The sequence below is a fragment of the Amblyomma maculatum genome, chromosome 8, assembly GCF_055883805.1.
Source record: "Amblyomma maculatum isolate TAMU_Amacu chromosome 8, ASM5588380v1, whole genome shotgun sequence".
NCBI classification, from domain to species: domain Eukaryota; kingdom Metazoa; phylum Arthropoda; class Arachnida; order Ixodida; family Ixodidae; genus Amblyomma; species Amblyomma maculatum.
Window position 1 is genome coordinate 47,860,477 of NC_139351.1, and position 16,526 is coordinate 47,877,002.

The 16,526-nt window shown below is 47.2% G+C and overlaps 1 protein-coding gene across 1 annotated transcript; it reads left to right on the forward strand.

The window, feature by feature from the left end:
• Positions 1-884: 884 nt before the first annotated feature.
• Positions 885-15,592, forward strand: LOC146181125 (uncharacterized). Its single transcript, XM_084575713.1, has 3 exons — positions 885-1,289; positions 8,709-12,383; positions 13,620-15,592. The coding sequence occupies exons 1-3, from the start codon at positions 885-887 to the stop codon at positions 14,514-14,516; spliced, it is 4,977 nt and encodes a 1,658-aa protein (XP_084431839.1). The 3' UTR covers positions 14,517-15,592.
• Positions 15,593-16,526: the final 934 nt, after the last annotated feature.

Below are 16,526 nucleotides of genomic sequence, written 5' to 3' on the forward strand. Positions count from 1 at the left end.
CGCCGTTACCGTTAGCCCGGAGTGCCAGTTTTGTACGATTTCGCTGAACAGTTAATGACTACGCACAACCTCCCCCCTTGAAAATATCCTCGACACCTTCTGGGTGTCTAAACCCGACTGCGGCGTTCTGGAGATCTGCAGACATCCATGGAGGAGTCACGTGCTTTCGCTTGTCTACGTAGGTTTAGGCGTAATAAGCATTTCCTTAATTTTTGCTCAGAAGAAGGTGTTAAAGACCGCTTGACCACGGCAGACCAGGCAATAACGCTGCAATCTAACCCGCGTTTTTTGCATGCATCCAAGACTGCGAGAATAATAGCTTCGGGGCGAAATGAACAAACGTGAAAGGAAACGGTCGACAAACCGTCAAATTTCTCGCCAGAAATATGAATAATTTGTACAAAACCTTGTTATAAAACCGTTGTTTTGCTGTGTGTCTGTTTGATTGTAACGAGCTTTCTAACAATGCCCTAAAATATTTTTTAAGCATTTAAAGCCGTTCTTCTCAAATAAATTGTATTCTGAGCCTATTACTTCAACGTTCCGGTGGTTCGAACAGCCTTATTAGTCCGGGAACACAGAGCGGCGCACACATAGTGAAGAAAAGAAGAAAGAAGAAGAGGATGGAAGCAGCAGCGCGGCGTTCCTGCCGCAACCGCCGTGCGATGTAAGGAACAAGGAGGAGACAAGGAACCAGGAGTCCGGGAGGCCTCGCCTCTCCCCGTATCCTCGGGCTCGCCGCGCTTGGGTTGAAACAAGCCTGAACCAGACCGAGAGCGCAAGGCAAGGTCAAGAAACCGGGAAGCGCACCACTGCCGCCACCTGGGCAGCGCAGTGTCGGGCGTGTAGGTACCGACAACCGTGAACGGCTGCCGTCATTCACCATGCGGGCCCAAAGCAATGTGGCCAATTTCGAGAACATCAACCTCAAGGACTTGCGCGTCACTCCGGCGTCACTGCGCCTCCGCAAAATCGTCATAGGACTGTCGGTGGGCTACATATTCATCTTCACACCCGTCCTGGGCCACTTCATCTGGAAGTACATGATGGCTGAGCCGAGCGTGCGTATCCAAGCCGTCCATTCCGGCACTACGGCTAAGCCTTGCGGCAACCGCCGACTGCCTTCCCTCCATTTCGCCCTGCACAAGGGAGGCCGCCACGGCACCGCAGCAGCCAACTCATCTCTGTCGCCACCACCACACGGAGGTGCCTCGCCCGAGGCGGGGATGCCGCCTTTGGGAAAGCACCTGGACTTCGGGGGCGATCTGATCGGAGGACACACTTCAGCGGTGAGATGAGCACGCATGTCTTTCAGAGCCTACATGTTGCCGAAGCAGTTCGATAATATATTTGACGTCTTTAGCAGTTAGGGAGGATTTACTGATGGACAGGAACATTTCAATCTTTTTTTTCAATCGTGAGAAATGAGGCTGCCCTCCCCCTTCACATATATTTCCTATGACCCGACATGCGCCGGCTGCGAGTAACGAGGTCAACGTAAGAATTGGCCGGCACGATCTAGACGGAAAGTGCAGCTGAAATGTCAGGCAGAGCGAGGTGCATTTAGACGACGGAAAAGTACTATATTTTCATCAGGTCGGTCATTTATAACTTGCAATTAACATAAAAGTGTGCATCTGAGACTTCGGAAGTGAAAAAGGCTTTGCTATTTGAGAACTGCGTACCAATAAGGCACTTTCGAAGTTTGATGGATTGTCTCGCTGTACCATGAGATTTGTGTTGTTGGTTTGCATATGAATTGCATCATGTATTAGGCCGGAACATAAGATGTTGCTTGCTGCTGTTGCAGTGCAGGTCTGCCTCGCATAGGATGAATAAATGCCACCGAGAAAAGTGTCAAGCTGTGCAGTGTGCGTCGGGTGCATGAGTGGTACCGAGAACCTCGACTAGAAGTCACACGATGGCGAGAAATCCGTGGACAAACAACGAGGCAATAGAAGGGGCACTCGCACCAATTTTTGTGGAACTGGGCTGACTTGCGCCCGCAAAGAAAACATTTGGCCGGTAGCAGCAAGGATCATCGGCGGTTGTCGAATGAAAGAATTATCAGCGCTCTCGGACATTCTCGGTTTGATGATTAAGAATTAGTTAAAGCGCGGAAATCAGCTGGCACAATCTCGAATAGCGCAGGTGGTATTGCGTGCAGTGTAATGATGGTAGATAAATCTGATCACCTCTTGCGCCACACACAAAATTATAAATCCGCCTTGGCAGCTACTTTAAGCGTAACAAACCTTTATAAGCTTCGCGTCAGTAATACGTGTTTACCGGGTGTCCTTGCTTCGTCATAGATCAATACATTATGAATAATCTCTTATACTCGATCACATACATACTATCCGTTCGTTCCTAACCTTTTTTTCGGCGTAGTGGAGGGCTGGCGAAGGTGGTGTCGCTTATAACCTGAGTTCCTTTGGGACGTATACGTAAACCCGGTGAACAAAACCATCTACATATATCGCATTCAGCCTTTTGTATAAACATTCTCACAATATACAGCAGTAACTGCTTAAGTGGGAATAGCCCGATTTCCAACTACCTATCACCCACGTTTCAGTTCTGTACTTACGAAACTGGGTCACGTCGCACACAGGCTCAATCATATTTTTTCTGGCGTTGTATAGATATTCGTCATGTTCTCATACTTGAGCATTCATCACAGATCAGTTGGTATGATATTGTTAAGGACTTGGAGAAGTCGCAAGCAGAGTCAGGAAAGGGAAGAAAGAAGACGATGAAGTGTGCGCGCTCCGTTAGGTCTTGTCTCGTGGTATAGTGCCTAGAATATATTCGTGGCGCCGGTGCTCTCCGCTGGCCGTGTGCATACCCGGCTTCTGAACAGCCTAGGAGGTCTCGGTAGTTATGTTACAAAGGTAACAATATTGCTCCATCGCATTGCTACTTGGTCGAAAAGCTAAATATTCTGCTCCCCTCTCCCCTCCGAGCAAAAAAAAAAAGAACGGAGAAAACGAGGTAGATGATCCCAATGTTCAGATAGCTCGAAAAAGCCGCCCCCAGAGAACGAATGCAAATGGTGCAATTAAGAAGCTATCCCGCCACCTACGTCATTCACACGAACCATTAGCGCTGCCTATAACGCAAACATAGTACAAAATAGCTGAAATAACAAACAGAAGCGTGTGTTGTGTAACTACCCTGTCTGTGTGTGGTTGTTTTTTGCGCTACAACTTTATAATGCACAATATGCACCAACTTGCCCAGGAAGAAGTTATACTAAAATAACAGCCACCAATATGAACTTTTGTCTACAGATAGTCTATGAATTGCCTATAGACAAAATGTCATTCCGGGTGCTTTTGACTTCTGTCTTTAGATGAGCTATAGATTGTCTATAGACAAGATTCAGGGTCTAAAGGATGACTATGTTGTCTATAAAACGTCTATAGGAAGTCTATAGAGCATTATTCAGGGGTAGACTCAAGTCAAACTCAAAAGCGATACACCCGATTGTTAACTCCCAGGAAGTGGCCTCGTAGAATAGCAGACTCAAAATTTTACGCCTGGAGTGATAAAAACGTCAGTGCTCCGATGGATGATTTCTCACCAAGCAATCAGAGAAAGCGGTAAGGTTTGGCTCAATATATTACTATATCGCCGCTGTTTAGACTACAAGACAACCTTTACCACAATTCTCTGGTGTGCCGTGTATGCGGCACTGTATGAACAGAAATTTCGTTATCAGCCTGCATGATGCCCCTTTCATTATAGCAATCAAGTCTTGTGCACACTGCAGGAAATAATAACCTAATACGATAACAATGACCTAGTATCAGGTGTAACTGATTACAATGGTCAATTAAAACTTATGAAAAGCAACTAAACCATTTCAGAGAAGTAATACACTATTAAATAGTTATTTTGCATATATATATATATACCACATGTGCCAAAATGAGCTGGTGCGGTTAGCTTCATCTTAAATATGGTGGAGTAGAAGGCTGGTCATTTCACCAGCAGATGTCTTCAAAAATCATTTCCGTTAATTTCCTGGTGGCCACATTAGGGGCGACGCTGAAAAACATACCGATGTACACACAAACGGGATTGCTTTGCTTTAGCACACTGGGTCGAGGATATGCGCAAAGCATCACGTTCCGCTGTTGGTGGCGCGCTGAGGGGACATTAACACACTAAACATTCCATTCCATCGTGGCTTCGTGGTGGAATGCCAATTGCGAAGCATGGAACGCGGAGCTAGTCAACTGCAGGCTACGCGTACTTGCATAAGCTAACGCGGGATTCTTCGCAGTTCTAACACGAGAGGAATTCCACGCTACACCACGTTTCGACACCGAGTTCATGTTCAATAAGTTGTGCGGCTGTCTATAACTTTTTTTTTTTCACAAGAACAAACTGTAGTGTTCTAATATTCGTCTTTATAGCCACTGAAGAGAGAGTGGTCGCATTGTCGTACGATGCCAGAACAAAGGATTGCGGTTGGGACGGGCTGCGATGTCGAGGGGGTCTCATCTAGCATGGGGTACGTAGAGGGGAATGTGCGGCTTTTTAGTTCCAGGGTGGATGGTAACGTATCCCGCAGCACCTCCACCAATTGTAGGGGTGTGTTTATTTAAGCGACTCAGATGCATCCAGCTGCTCAGAAGAACTGTGAGCGGAGCGTCAGGCGTAGCGAACCACAAAGACAACGACCAACTTCTTCTTCCTCGGGCACGCCTGCACGTGATGCATGCCAGTAGCTATAACGACGAAGATTGCAAAACTACAAAACAAGCATCTCACGAGTAATCAAATACTAAAAAAAATGGGTTGCCAAGAACGTTGCATTTTATGATAAGTAATCGAAGCATTGTAGAATATCAGGAAATGCAATGTTTTACACGTAACCTAGTATTTTCAACATCTTACGTAGAGTTCTGCCTGGAAACAATCTTTCGGCCCTAATGAGCAATCGATCACCTTTTTTCTACCATGTTCCTACTCATGCCCGTCCGGTCTTGATTTCAACGGTTTTCGTACCGTAGCCCACACTGCTTTTTTATTTTTTTTTTAATGTCGCTCCTAATATTTTTTTTTTGTTACAGGCTTCCTGCGCTGACCACAATTTGAAGTCTAAACGTTCTAGAACGCGCACATTTTTTGTTATCGTAATTTCATTTGATTTCTGTTTATTTTGAAAACAGATTTGATTAAAGTCATACATTTCCTTCCACGTGTTACAGCGATTGGTCTAGGCACACCATAATAAGGGAAGTGCTTCTAAACGGAATGGAAATCGGTCAATTTTATGTGACGGCCTCTTGTAGACGGACTTGTATAATGTATCAAGTTCAGCCAAATATGGCGCCAATTGCTGTTACGAGCACATAAAATGGCTTGCCATTGCGTCCAGTCGCCTGTGAAGCCCATTAAACATGAAGGTTTACTGCTATCGTTATGGGTGCCGTGAGCAGTACTCATGAAGGTGCCATAGTCAAGACAGGAACGTGAGAACCTAATCCAGCTATCCAGTGAAAGTGTTCGACAACTCGCAGGCAAAATTATGACGTCATTCAATAAAACAGTGAAAGAAAAACAGAAAGGAAGCAAAACAAGTTCCCAGCCTCGAACCACACGCACACACAAAATGCAAACGGTTTAACTCAGTCTTTTGCGGAATATTGTGCAGCAGCAGGATGTTTGCCCATTGTGTTTGTTGTGTCTATATTATTAAACGCTATTTTGAAGAGTAAATCAGGCAACCATGCTTCCAGACCACACATTTTTATGTGCTCCTCAGTGACGCTCTTCTTAAAACAAGGTTTTATTGGTGATGGCGCTCGATACGAATCACACTTTTTGACAGTTTTGCAAACACAATTTCTAGGTCAGTGAAGCAGTTTCAGCTGGTGTTAACGTCCTCCACAAGAACATCATCTTGAAACCGAAGATCTGTACAACGATTCCTTTATTCTTCTTACCGGTATCTTGCTGACGTTTTTTTCTGTACTTATTGCTTCTGTGCGTCCATATCTCTTTCAAGCACAGCTTTTTTCCACGGACCATTTCCGACTGGAACTGTCTTCCTGAGGCCATTCTCCAGTCTTCCAATTTCATTAAAGCTCTAGAGTTACATTTTTTTGAATGATACAGTGTTGTATTTTGTTAACTTGTTCATTTACTCTAATCCCGTGTTTTGATTTTGATTTTTATTTGTTGTTTTAATGCCTTGTATATCCACTCCTGCCTGGGCCAAAATATTGTCCTGCAGTATTTTGAAATAAATAAATAAATAAATAAATAAATAAATAAATAAATAAATAAATAAATAAATAAATAAATAATTAAATAAATAAATAAATAAATAAATATCTTCCTGTCTCTTAGCCAGAACATCGACCTCCATTGATTGCACTTCCGCAGACGTCTTGCCCGCTGTTGTTCCTGTCACCGTACATGACGACACTCTTCGCCAGACAATCAGTACGGCTCCGGGTGTTCCACCATGATAAGCCGAGAAATAGAGCAATGACACAAATTAGTCAAGAGCGCCTAGCAGGGAATGCAAAGCAGTGCGAGCTCTCCTGTGCTCCCAGCACCTCAGCTCTGGAGCAGAAACCTTTTCGCTACGCCTCTGAATCGGTTTGGCACATGTCGAGAATTCCCCCACCGCCTTTCTCCCCCCTTAATGTGTGTCGCAGCCTTTCCTCTTCTCCCTGAACCACGCCGTAAGTTTCGCGTACTAGACCGCAAGCATGTGCAGGCTCTCAGTGACGGAGCTGTGTTCCACCTGCTCCTCCTCTCAAACATCATATAAAAAGGTCAAGGGTCAAATAGTTTTAAGACATCGGGTTTTTGCCAAAATGCGGGTAGTAGTTCTGCAGCACTAAATACTTTCCTCTCCTCTCTCACCACGCTGTACATTTTGCTCACCAGACTGGAAACACGTGCAGGCACGTGCAGGCACTCTATGACGGAGCAGTGCTCCTCATCTTCCTTCTCTTAACCATCACTCGGAAAGGTCAAAGGCCAAATGGCTTCAGACATCGAGTTTTCGCGAGAATGCGGGTAGTATAGCAGTAGCACGGCCGCTTCCATCAAATGGCCGTGGCAGTAGTAATGATGCAGCACTAAAAACGAACAGGAGGGGGGGGGGGGGGGAGGCTGATCTGGAGGTGTTGAATGGTGGCTGTTCCTGGCCCTACGGGGCTGGGACTGGTAGGTCAAGGCCGCTTGCGGCAGGGGCTAGCCTGCTATCGAATGTTTATCTGTTGTAGGCCGTCATTGCACCCGCGACTGCTTCGGTGGTGGACGGCGGCTGTGGTTGCGGCGCGCGTCTTTTTCTCCCTCTTCCTTTTCTTTCTTTATTTTCTCTTCTGTCTGCACGAGGCAGCGGAGGTGACAGCTACAGAGCCAGTAGCAGGCCCATGCTTTTCTTTTCCTTCTTCCTACAGCCACAACAACAACTGCATTTTCTTTTCCTTCTTTTTACAGCCACAAGAACAACAAAACGAAAACAATATCATGTGCTGGAATCGACGGTGACTATTGAGTACTTTTATTCATCACAAAAGTGGTCAAGCGGTGCACTCTTCAAGCGTCTGCTTTAGGACTTGTGTCCCCATTACCGAGACTGCTAACATAAAAGAGAAACTACTGTGCCGGACTACCAGGGTTCGATGTCGACCGCCGGCGGCTGCGTTTCGATGGAGGTGGAACGGAGAGGCGTCCATGTGCTGTGCGATGTTAGCTTATGTTACATATCCTTAGGCGGTCGCAATTTGTTCGTAGCCCTCCACTATGGCTCCTCTTTCACTCTTCCAACTTTTACTCCTACTTTTCTTCGTTCACTTACGGCCCGGCTCAGGTATCTACAGAAACAAGTGTTGCAGATACGGCGCCTTCCCCTTCCTGTGAACCAATTATTATTATTGGTTGGTTTTCAGGACTGGAAATTATAATTACCTGTCTCTCTTCCCGGATTGATTGACTGAAAATTTTACTGCCGCTTATATATTAGTTTCCCCTACTCCCCTTTTCATGTAGGACACCTCTTCTATAATTAACAGCGTACAACTGGCATACAATAAGGTTTCAAATACTATCCCAAACTAGCCTCTAGCCTGACAAGCAAATGGATGCTCACTTGTTAGCGAATCGGTAAAGCACCATCCTGAGCGCAGCAGAAAAAATGGTTCCGTCACAGTTCTGATAGAAAATCACGTTATATTTTCGGTATTAATCTGTTATCACTTATAGTGAAAATATTCTCCGGACGCCACTTATGAGCTAAATAAAGCTTTCCCCTTTAAATTTAACTATGTTCTTTCCTTTACGGTTACTTAACCTCGGACGTTCATTTCGAATTGATTATTATTGTCTTACATTTTTTATTCAAAATACCTTACAGGGCCCAGAAGAGCATTGAGTAAGGGGGGCAAAATTGCGAAGTAAAATAGGAACAATACAACGCGCAGTACAAGACAGAGTAAAAACAATTAAGATTATATAGGGTACATGTTAGCAATTCACGTAGCATACATAATTTTGCGCAAAAATCGTAGTCATAGTGGTCTCTTGGTAAAGTTTTGTTTACTCTTACGAAAAGTTTACTTCCTCCTGACCTTTTTTTTCCTTTTTCTCCTCGAAAGAATTCCCACACGCGTAAGCGATAGCGCGTGTTGATGCAATTCTGGCCATTAAACAGGCGTTTTTTCTTTCTCTCGCAGGCCAACTCGACACGTGTGGGCGGGGGCACTCACGCGGCTCCCGCAGTCGTCGCTCGTCAACAAGCCGCCGAGAAGGAGACTGCGGGTTATCGGATGCCGCCCCAAACTGAGCTAATCCCCACGAAGGTCAGCGGCGACAGCAGCAGCCGCGGGCGCGTTCCCGCGGAAGGACCACCACCACCTCGGCGCCTAATGCAGCCACGTCAGCAGCAGGAGCAGCCGAGAGAGCCGGGTAAACAGCCAGAAGAAGCCAGCGGCGGTCAAGTCGAGCCCCAGAGCTCGAGCCAAAGGGATTATCCGACGGCGCTGCCTGGGATTAAGCAGCTGCCCGTGAGAATCGGACTCCAGGAAATGGCAGCCGGAGACGGCCGGGAGGATGAAAGCGCGCTCGACGCAGACGCAGTTCGTGGAAGGCATCACTTCGGAGCTGGAACGGAGGATGAGGAATTTGGAGCAAGGGTTCTCTATTCCAGCAGGCCCCAATATGGCGGCATACGCGAACCCTTACTCGACGCTGGCGACTCTAGAGTTGCGACGTTCGCCCGGGACGGGACGGCCGCTAAATACGGCGCGGAAGAAATGGACTTCCAACGAAGTGTTTTTAGCTCTAATGGTAGAAAGGGGAAGCCGCAACTGCTAGCTCTGGACGATTTATCGGAGCAGGACGGGGACGGTGAAGCAGTGAATGTCAGTAGAGATAAGGCAAACCAGAACAGTTTGAAGGTGAGGCTGCTCTCGCGTTCCCTGTCGAGCCGGCAGAGAAAAGACCAGACAGACGACCTTGTGAAGTCGAAGTCGAAGCTATATCCCTACTTCGATAGGGTAGAGATATCCGAACAGGCCGGCCATGACAGCAAGCGCGCACAATGGTCGGAAATTCGAAATAAAACAGCAGCAGAGCTTTGGCGCTTGCGATCAGAAAAACTCAAGCTCAAGTTGAGAAAGCAGCGAAACATGGCAGAGCAGCTGAAGGAACCTGAAACAGCTGAGGTTGACGAATTTGGTAATAGTCGCCGAAATGAACCCATAAATAAGGCAAGCCGAGTGGACATCGGTCTTCAGAAGGAACTCGTCCAGTTAACGTCAGCAAAGAAGTGGAGCCGAAAACAATTTCCTCCGTTGTCAGGCGCTGGTGACCTAACTAACCGACAGGAAGGTGGACCAATTGCGCTTTCGCAACAAAACAGTGATGAACAGAGAATGATTGAAGGATTGCCGTCTTCGAACAAAGAGGACAACGAAGTCCTCTCTTTCTCCGAGTTCTTCAAAAACCACCTTTCTCCGAAGCAACGTAATTTCAAGGGTCTTGACAGCCTTAAGAATGTCCATGGTCGCCGGCTCATGATCGACTATGCGTCAAAGAAGAAAGGAAAGGAGGCTCTCGTGGAAGGTTTTGATGCTGGAGGGTGGCCCGAAAAACCCGAAGAACCACCACCTACTAAGTACACGCTGGACCCTTTCCACCCATACATAGCAAGACGAGGTGTCGGCTGGGATTTCTATAACCCTCTCAAGCCAGCTACAGAGCGCAACAACGCCAGGGAACTAGCCGAGCAGGAATTCTACTCCCCAGAGCAACCACCCGTCGGCGTGCGGAGGCGACTTCCAAGGCGATTTTGGGCTGCTCCGGCTGTTACATCTGCGCCGTTCTCCAGGATGAATGAAACGTTGGTAACCGGGACGCAGCGGGAAATAAAACAGGATGAAACGATTCCCTCCAAGGTCAATGCCCTAGGGCGTGACCATGTCGCTGGACGCCCCCCGGCGGCCTCCGCTGCGATCAGAAACGCTCTGCCCAGTTTCAGGACACAGCCCGAAGTCAACATCGAAGTGCCTCTCCAAAATAACTTATCTGTTGCATTGCTTGGTCACTTCGAGGTGACAAACGAAACTGTTGACGCCGGCTCCAAAGATCTAGCTGCTCCTGCTGGGCAAGCTGCGAAGACATGGGGAAGTTCACAAAGGTTAGATGGATTTCAAGGTAACACATCCGCTGTTTCACTTGAAGCGGAACGTCCGGATACTGGCAGAGCAGTATGGACCTTCACTCAAAATTACGACGAAGAATATCCCTTTGGGAGACTGAGTCGCGATGAAACTCCTCGCAGCAAGGTTTCTCTATCGGATGCCGGCGCCAATGTGAACGTTTCCGTAAAAGGATCGGGCGGTGGAGCCGCCGAGATAGACAAATACAACAAAGGGGCAGATTCACATCCTGAAGCGACGAGAATTGTTTTCGTCACGGAGAAGGACCAGAAAGGAACGACGCGAATTGATGTCGCCACAAGCCACGCTGATTTGAAGGAAAGTCGAGGAAATGAACTCAGAACAAGCGAAACAATTGTGCAAAACAGCGAGACTAACCTAGCTTCCCGGGAAGTAGGATCAGTCAACATTCCAGTAAAGTTAGATAATCCCTCTACCAGCCAGCGTGCTGCGGTTGGGAAGCTTGAAGGAAATGCCAGCGCAGCAGCTCCAGTAGCTGCAGACCATTCAGTTGCTGACCAAAATGAAGGCTCTGCCTTTCATCCAAGTAACACAAGTGGAAGAGTGTCAGTCGATAGCATAAGCTTACAAGTGCCGGGATCTAAAGGAGTCATGAACGTAGAACCAATTCCCATCGAGAGTCCCGAGTTCAATTTAAGCGCAGAGGTCAATGTTGCCAATGTAACGACACTGGACTCAAGTACTGATTCAGTAACCCTGCAGACCGGGCCGAGAAACTATGAAGACATCGTGCCTGCAGACGACCGTAACGTACTTTCATCACCTTTGCATCGCGAACCCAGCGGGAACGCGACGCGTTTAAGAAATGAGCTTGGAACAGATAGTTCTTCGACCAGAATGCCATCATCACGAGCCGAGGAGACTTCTCATTCGAAGCGAAATTTCAAGCCCGAGGCGATGAATCTAACACCACCAAAGGTAGGCCCGGGAAGCCCTATAAGAGGCGATTTTACGAATTCTCGTCAAGGTCCGTCGAGTCCAGAGCCTTTGCATCCTGGAACATCAGTAATTAACTTGCAAACAGACGAGAAGGACGGAGAGTTTGACGACGTGCATAATGCTGAAGATACGTACCTTCGAATCGATGTCAGGACTGTCAAGAAATTGGAAGTCCCAACAGAACCGTCGAATGTGGACATTGGCATACAAAATAAGGTTCGCAAAGCTACTGACTCAACGGTGAAAGTCCCTGCGGCCCTGGACGAAATAGCGCCTAACGGAGCCGTGAAAATTGTTAAGGCCAAACGCACTTCGCTTCCGAATGCATACACAGAGGAACAGTCCAGCACCCAGTCTTCGTTCAAAAAAGAGCACCTACTGCTTCAGACACGAGCCACCCTTCGAGTTCCGGAACTAACAAACACCTCTGACATTCCTACGGGAACCAAATCTCGATACACGCATGATTCATCTAATTTACTGACTGATTTTACAGATTCTTGGAGTGATAATATTTCAAGAAAAATTGTCGAAATGTCACCAGCGGATGGCAGCAATAATGTTTTTGTATTTTCAACAAGTACGAAGAAGCACTTGAAAGATGATTCAAAGGAGGAGCCAGAGGTGCTGTTTGGGAACACAGATGCAACTACAGACAATCACCTTCCAGAAGGCTTCGGCTCCCGAGATGTATCCATCGCAGTACCGAAGCTGCGCTCGGCGCCACCGGCAAGTTCTTCAGAGCCTACTATGACAACTAGCACTAAAGGTGCTATAACGATTGAGATCCTAAAGAAAAAAGGTACAGAACACATTTTTGACGCAAGCGAGACAGATCAGAGGTCGCGATCCACGTCACAGGGTGTGCCCTTTGTTAGGATCGCTGCCAAAAACCTTAGTCGCCCAATCTCCAGAGACCATACTTCCAGTCGATCGTTCAGCAGAAGGGCGCTAGTTGAGGAAGTGACGACCTTTACGATCCCATCCCAGAAGAGCGAGACCACAACGAAGGAGCACAGTCAAAGCAATGCTCCTTCTACGAAATCAACGGTGCGGCCGGTACCCTTCGTTAAGATTGCTGTAAAAAACTCTAGTCGCACAACTCCCAGAAATTACCTTCCCAGTTCTGCGTCCGGCAAAAAGCCACTATTTGAAGTAATTACAACCTTTCAGCCTCCATCTAGCAGCAATGGCGCTGTGTCGAGAAAACATATTGAAAGCACAATTCCTACAGAAAAGCCTGGGCTAGAAGACAAGAGTCATTCGGCATCACCAGATCATTTCATCAAGCCTCCCACACCTGTAGAGGATAATAAAGGTCTGTCTGGCGAGGAGACACCTACAACTAGAGGAAAGGCACCTGTAAGCGAGACAACAAGTGCCCGAAAATATTCTTTAGCCTCCAGCACGTCAGAACGGCACGTGACAAATGAAAATAGCCGCCCAACTTCCAGCGAAGGTATCTCTGTGGGCTTCTATATCCGCGGAAGAAGACACCATGAAGATGGACAGACACCTACGCTAAGGAAAGTTACCCCGATTCATCAGATAACGAGTGTGCAACACCTCTCGAGCATGACGTCCCCTAAGCAAGATACAGCGAAATTCAGTAGTAACACACACGCAGAAAGTAAGGTTTCGATTTCGACAATGGCTACTGTCGACAAGCGGAGGTTCATCAAAAAGGAAATTCCAACGTCAGGTATAAGGACTATGGAAACAGAGAAAATAAGTAAGAGGACGGCTACGACGAGCTCTTCTTTATCAACGACGTCTAAAAGAACAGAGCAATCCACTGAACTTACGAGTGATGGGGCTGTTAAAAACCCGAAGCTCTCGGACAGAAACGAAATCGATAACAGCGCACATTTTACCCCCAGCGCACCACGGATGGCTAATGGTAGCACCGTAGCATCGAACAGTTACTCAACGCTTTTGTCGTCAAGTAGCAACCTTCCTCAAAAGGATCACAACCTTGTTACATTCGACTATGCCACCAAGCAATCGAAACCCCCCATTCCTGATAGTGGGGCTTCCAAACATGAAAGTGCTGCCACATCGAGCTCGACCCGCGTGCGTCAAGATGACAAAGCGGTAACTTCCACCTCCAAGGGAAGCAATTCTTCACCTCCAACATCTGCGCCCAGTAGGCCTTCACTTATACAGTCAATTGCCACTATAAGCGCCACCTTGCCGTCCTCCAGCGAAACATCAATACCGGAAACAGGCTTTGAAGAGGACATGGTGGGTAGATTAGGTGACGTGAACAAGATGTCTAACTCAACCCATGGCGCGAAAAAGCGTCCAGAACAGCCGACCGCAGGAACTTTTGCGTCATTTAAAAAATCCATGACAACATCAACAGCAGCCAAACCGCGTATCGAGATCGTCCCGCTAACGACAGAGAAGGAGCTGGTAGCATCGATGTCACCCAAGCCAACTGGTACACAAGAACCATCGTTGCAGCCTCAGGAAACAACCACAGCGGCAGCCGAACCGACGGCTGTAGTGTTCGACGTCGGTGACGACGACGAAGAGGATGAGGCACGCCTGCACTTTCCAATGATGAAGATCAAGCGACGGTCCAGCACTACTGCCCGTAGACCGGCCATCTTGGACCTCTTCGGCCGGGGCTTCCCAACCAGCAGTCGGCCGACGACGTTACGGCCCATACTGCAGCATCACATCGCCGTGAGACGCGGTCGCCCCGAACGTGAGCCTACCTTGCGACCCAGATTGCAACACGACATCGCCATGAGACGCCGTCGCCACCACAGTAAGCAGCCCAGGCCGTACCAGATGACGCTGTTCCACGACGAACCCCTGCAAGCCGTTCGTATCCCAGTCAGGAGGATGGGCTGATGTGGGCTCTGCCCTCATATCCCAGATTTGCCATCCTGTGACGATACCGCTATTAATTGGCCTTAATTATTTGTAAAGCATAAATTTTGTAACCCAAGTGCGTTGAAGCTCTCTGTTGCGTCCCTGACCACTGGCTTCAGCTAAAGTGAATTGCTTCTTTGTTAACACTCTGATTCAACGTTGTCTCCAATTTCCATCCCCTACTTATACCACTCCTGTAAAATAGAAAGAAAAAAATTTGGTTGCAGTTACTATAGGATCTGGCTTCAGTTAGTGCGGCTGAGTCGATAGTGCACTCTCAGGCAGGTTTGTTTCTTAAAGCCATATTAGTTATATGGGGGTTAGAACCATTACGACACCTCTGGAGTGTTGAAGTGCCGATTAGATGTTTGGAGAAACAAAAATCTATGGCTTATTTGTTATGAATGAACAAATGCTTCTCATTCCAATACGAGGATCCAAATTACTGTATCAGCTCGTAGCTTCTGTGCGGCGCGGCTTATTGATGGATGGCGTGATTGATACCCGTCCTGGTTGGTGATTGGGCTGCAGATTGAACACTTCTTTACTGGTATTTTAAACAAAAAATCACCGGTCTAGTCCCACTCGTACAGCCAGCATTGAGCAGACTTTGTCCTGGATGTGTTCACCGTCATGGCGGTGACTTTGTGCCGTGATTGCCCATGTGCATGGTCACGGAAACCGGTGTCTACAAAGCAAGCCAACACCCGAGCGTCGCATTCAAGCAGCTTCCACTGGCACATCTCTAAAACACCGGGAAGTGAGCTCTGAAGAAAATTGTGCTTCAAAAAAAAGAACTGAAGCTTTGTTTCGTCCGTGTTCATCTCCATACGCTGTGACCACCTTTCATGTGCGGAAACGTTTTCATTTCATATTTTCAATTTTTTTAAACTTTACTGGCCTGAAAAACCAGTGTACTAGAGTGCACTTTAGAGACAGAAGATCGGGAAAGCGACATTTGTGAAGATGTCTGTTTTCTGTGGTTGTCCTTCACATTACTGTTTTCTGTGCTTAGTCAACCTTCTGGCTTTTTTCTCTCAGTGGACTCGTGGTTTTTGCAAATTATGTATAAATATTTCAAACAATCATCGTGCTGTTTGTATACGAAACCAGAGTCTACGTGTTTTAAGCCCATGAGTACTAGTGCGCGATTCTTGGTTCTCACAAATGAATGCTGGCGGACAGAATTCCCAGTGAAAGAATAAGAATTTTTCCTTCCTTATTCTTCAGGCCTCTTCACGTGCCACTTAAATTTTACAGTTATTAGTGAAATGTTGCATATTTTACGGACTGAACCACTTTCGAAAACCACATGTATGGGAGACAACCACTCCAGATGCGAGCGTTTCAGAACTCTCGATACTTTCACTGGCGCACAGTTAAGAGAGATCTCAACTTGCAATATTGCGAACGCTCCGTGGGCAAATAGCAGAGCGGTACATCAAAGGGCATTCACTTCAGCACAGTCGCATGCTGAGAGAACAGCTAATTATTTCAGGTAACCCAAGTGTCGTGGTTCGGTCAGGGGATTCATAATTTAGAGGAATGCTCGACGGACTTTACTGGGTTCGGAACCCGCGCCGGAACGAATAAGTAAGCATCCCTGACCAAGGCAGCGGATCATGCCTCGTGTAAAACCTCAACGCACTCTCGTGCTGTGCAGTGAACATTGTCGTCTTCATGGTTACATCTGCGCCACTCATCCACTAAATTTACATATATACTGGTAAATACGCCATCTGGCCAATAACGGCCGAGGTCCACTTGCGGATTGTCGCCTAGGCAGACTTATGCACACCGCTGTAATTTTACTTTACTAGTCCCAGTTTTGAAATATACAGTACCGGAGTACCGGTATATTTGCAACTGTGTTCACGGCGCTATTTATGTATGTATAACTTTATTGAGACGCGGGCAAACGAATGTTTATGCGTCGTGACGCTGGCCATGCGTTGACTCGGGATTATGCCCGACACTGCATTACCTCAT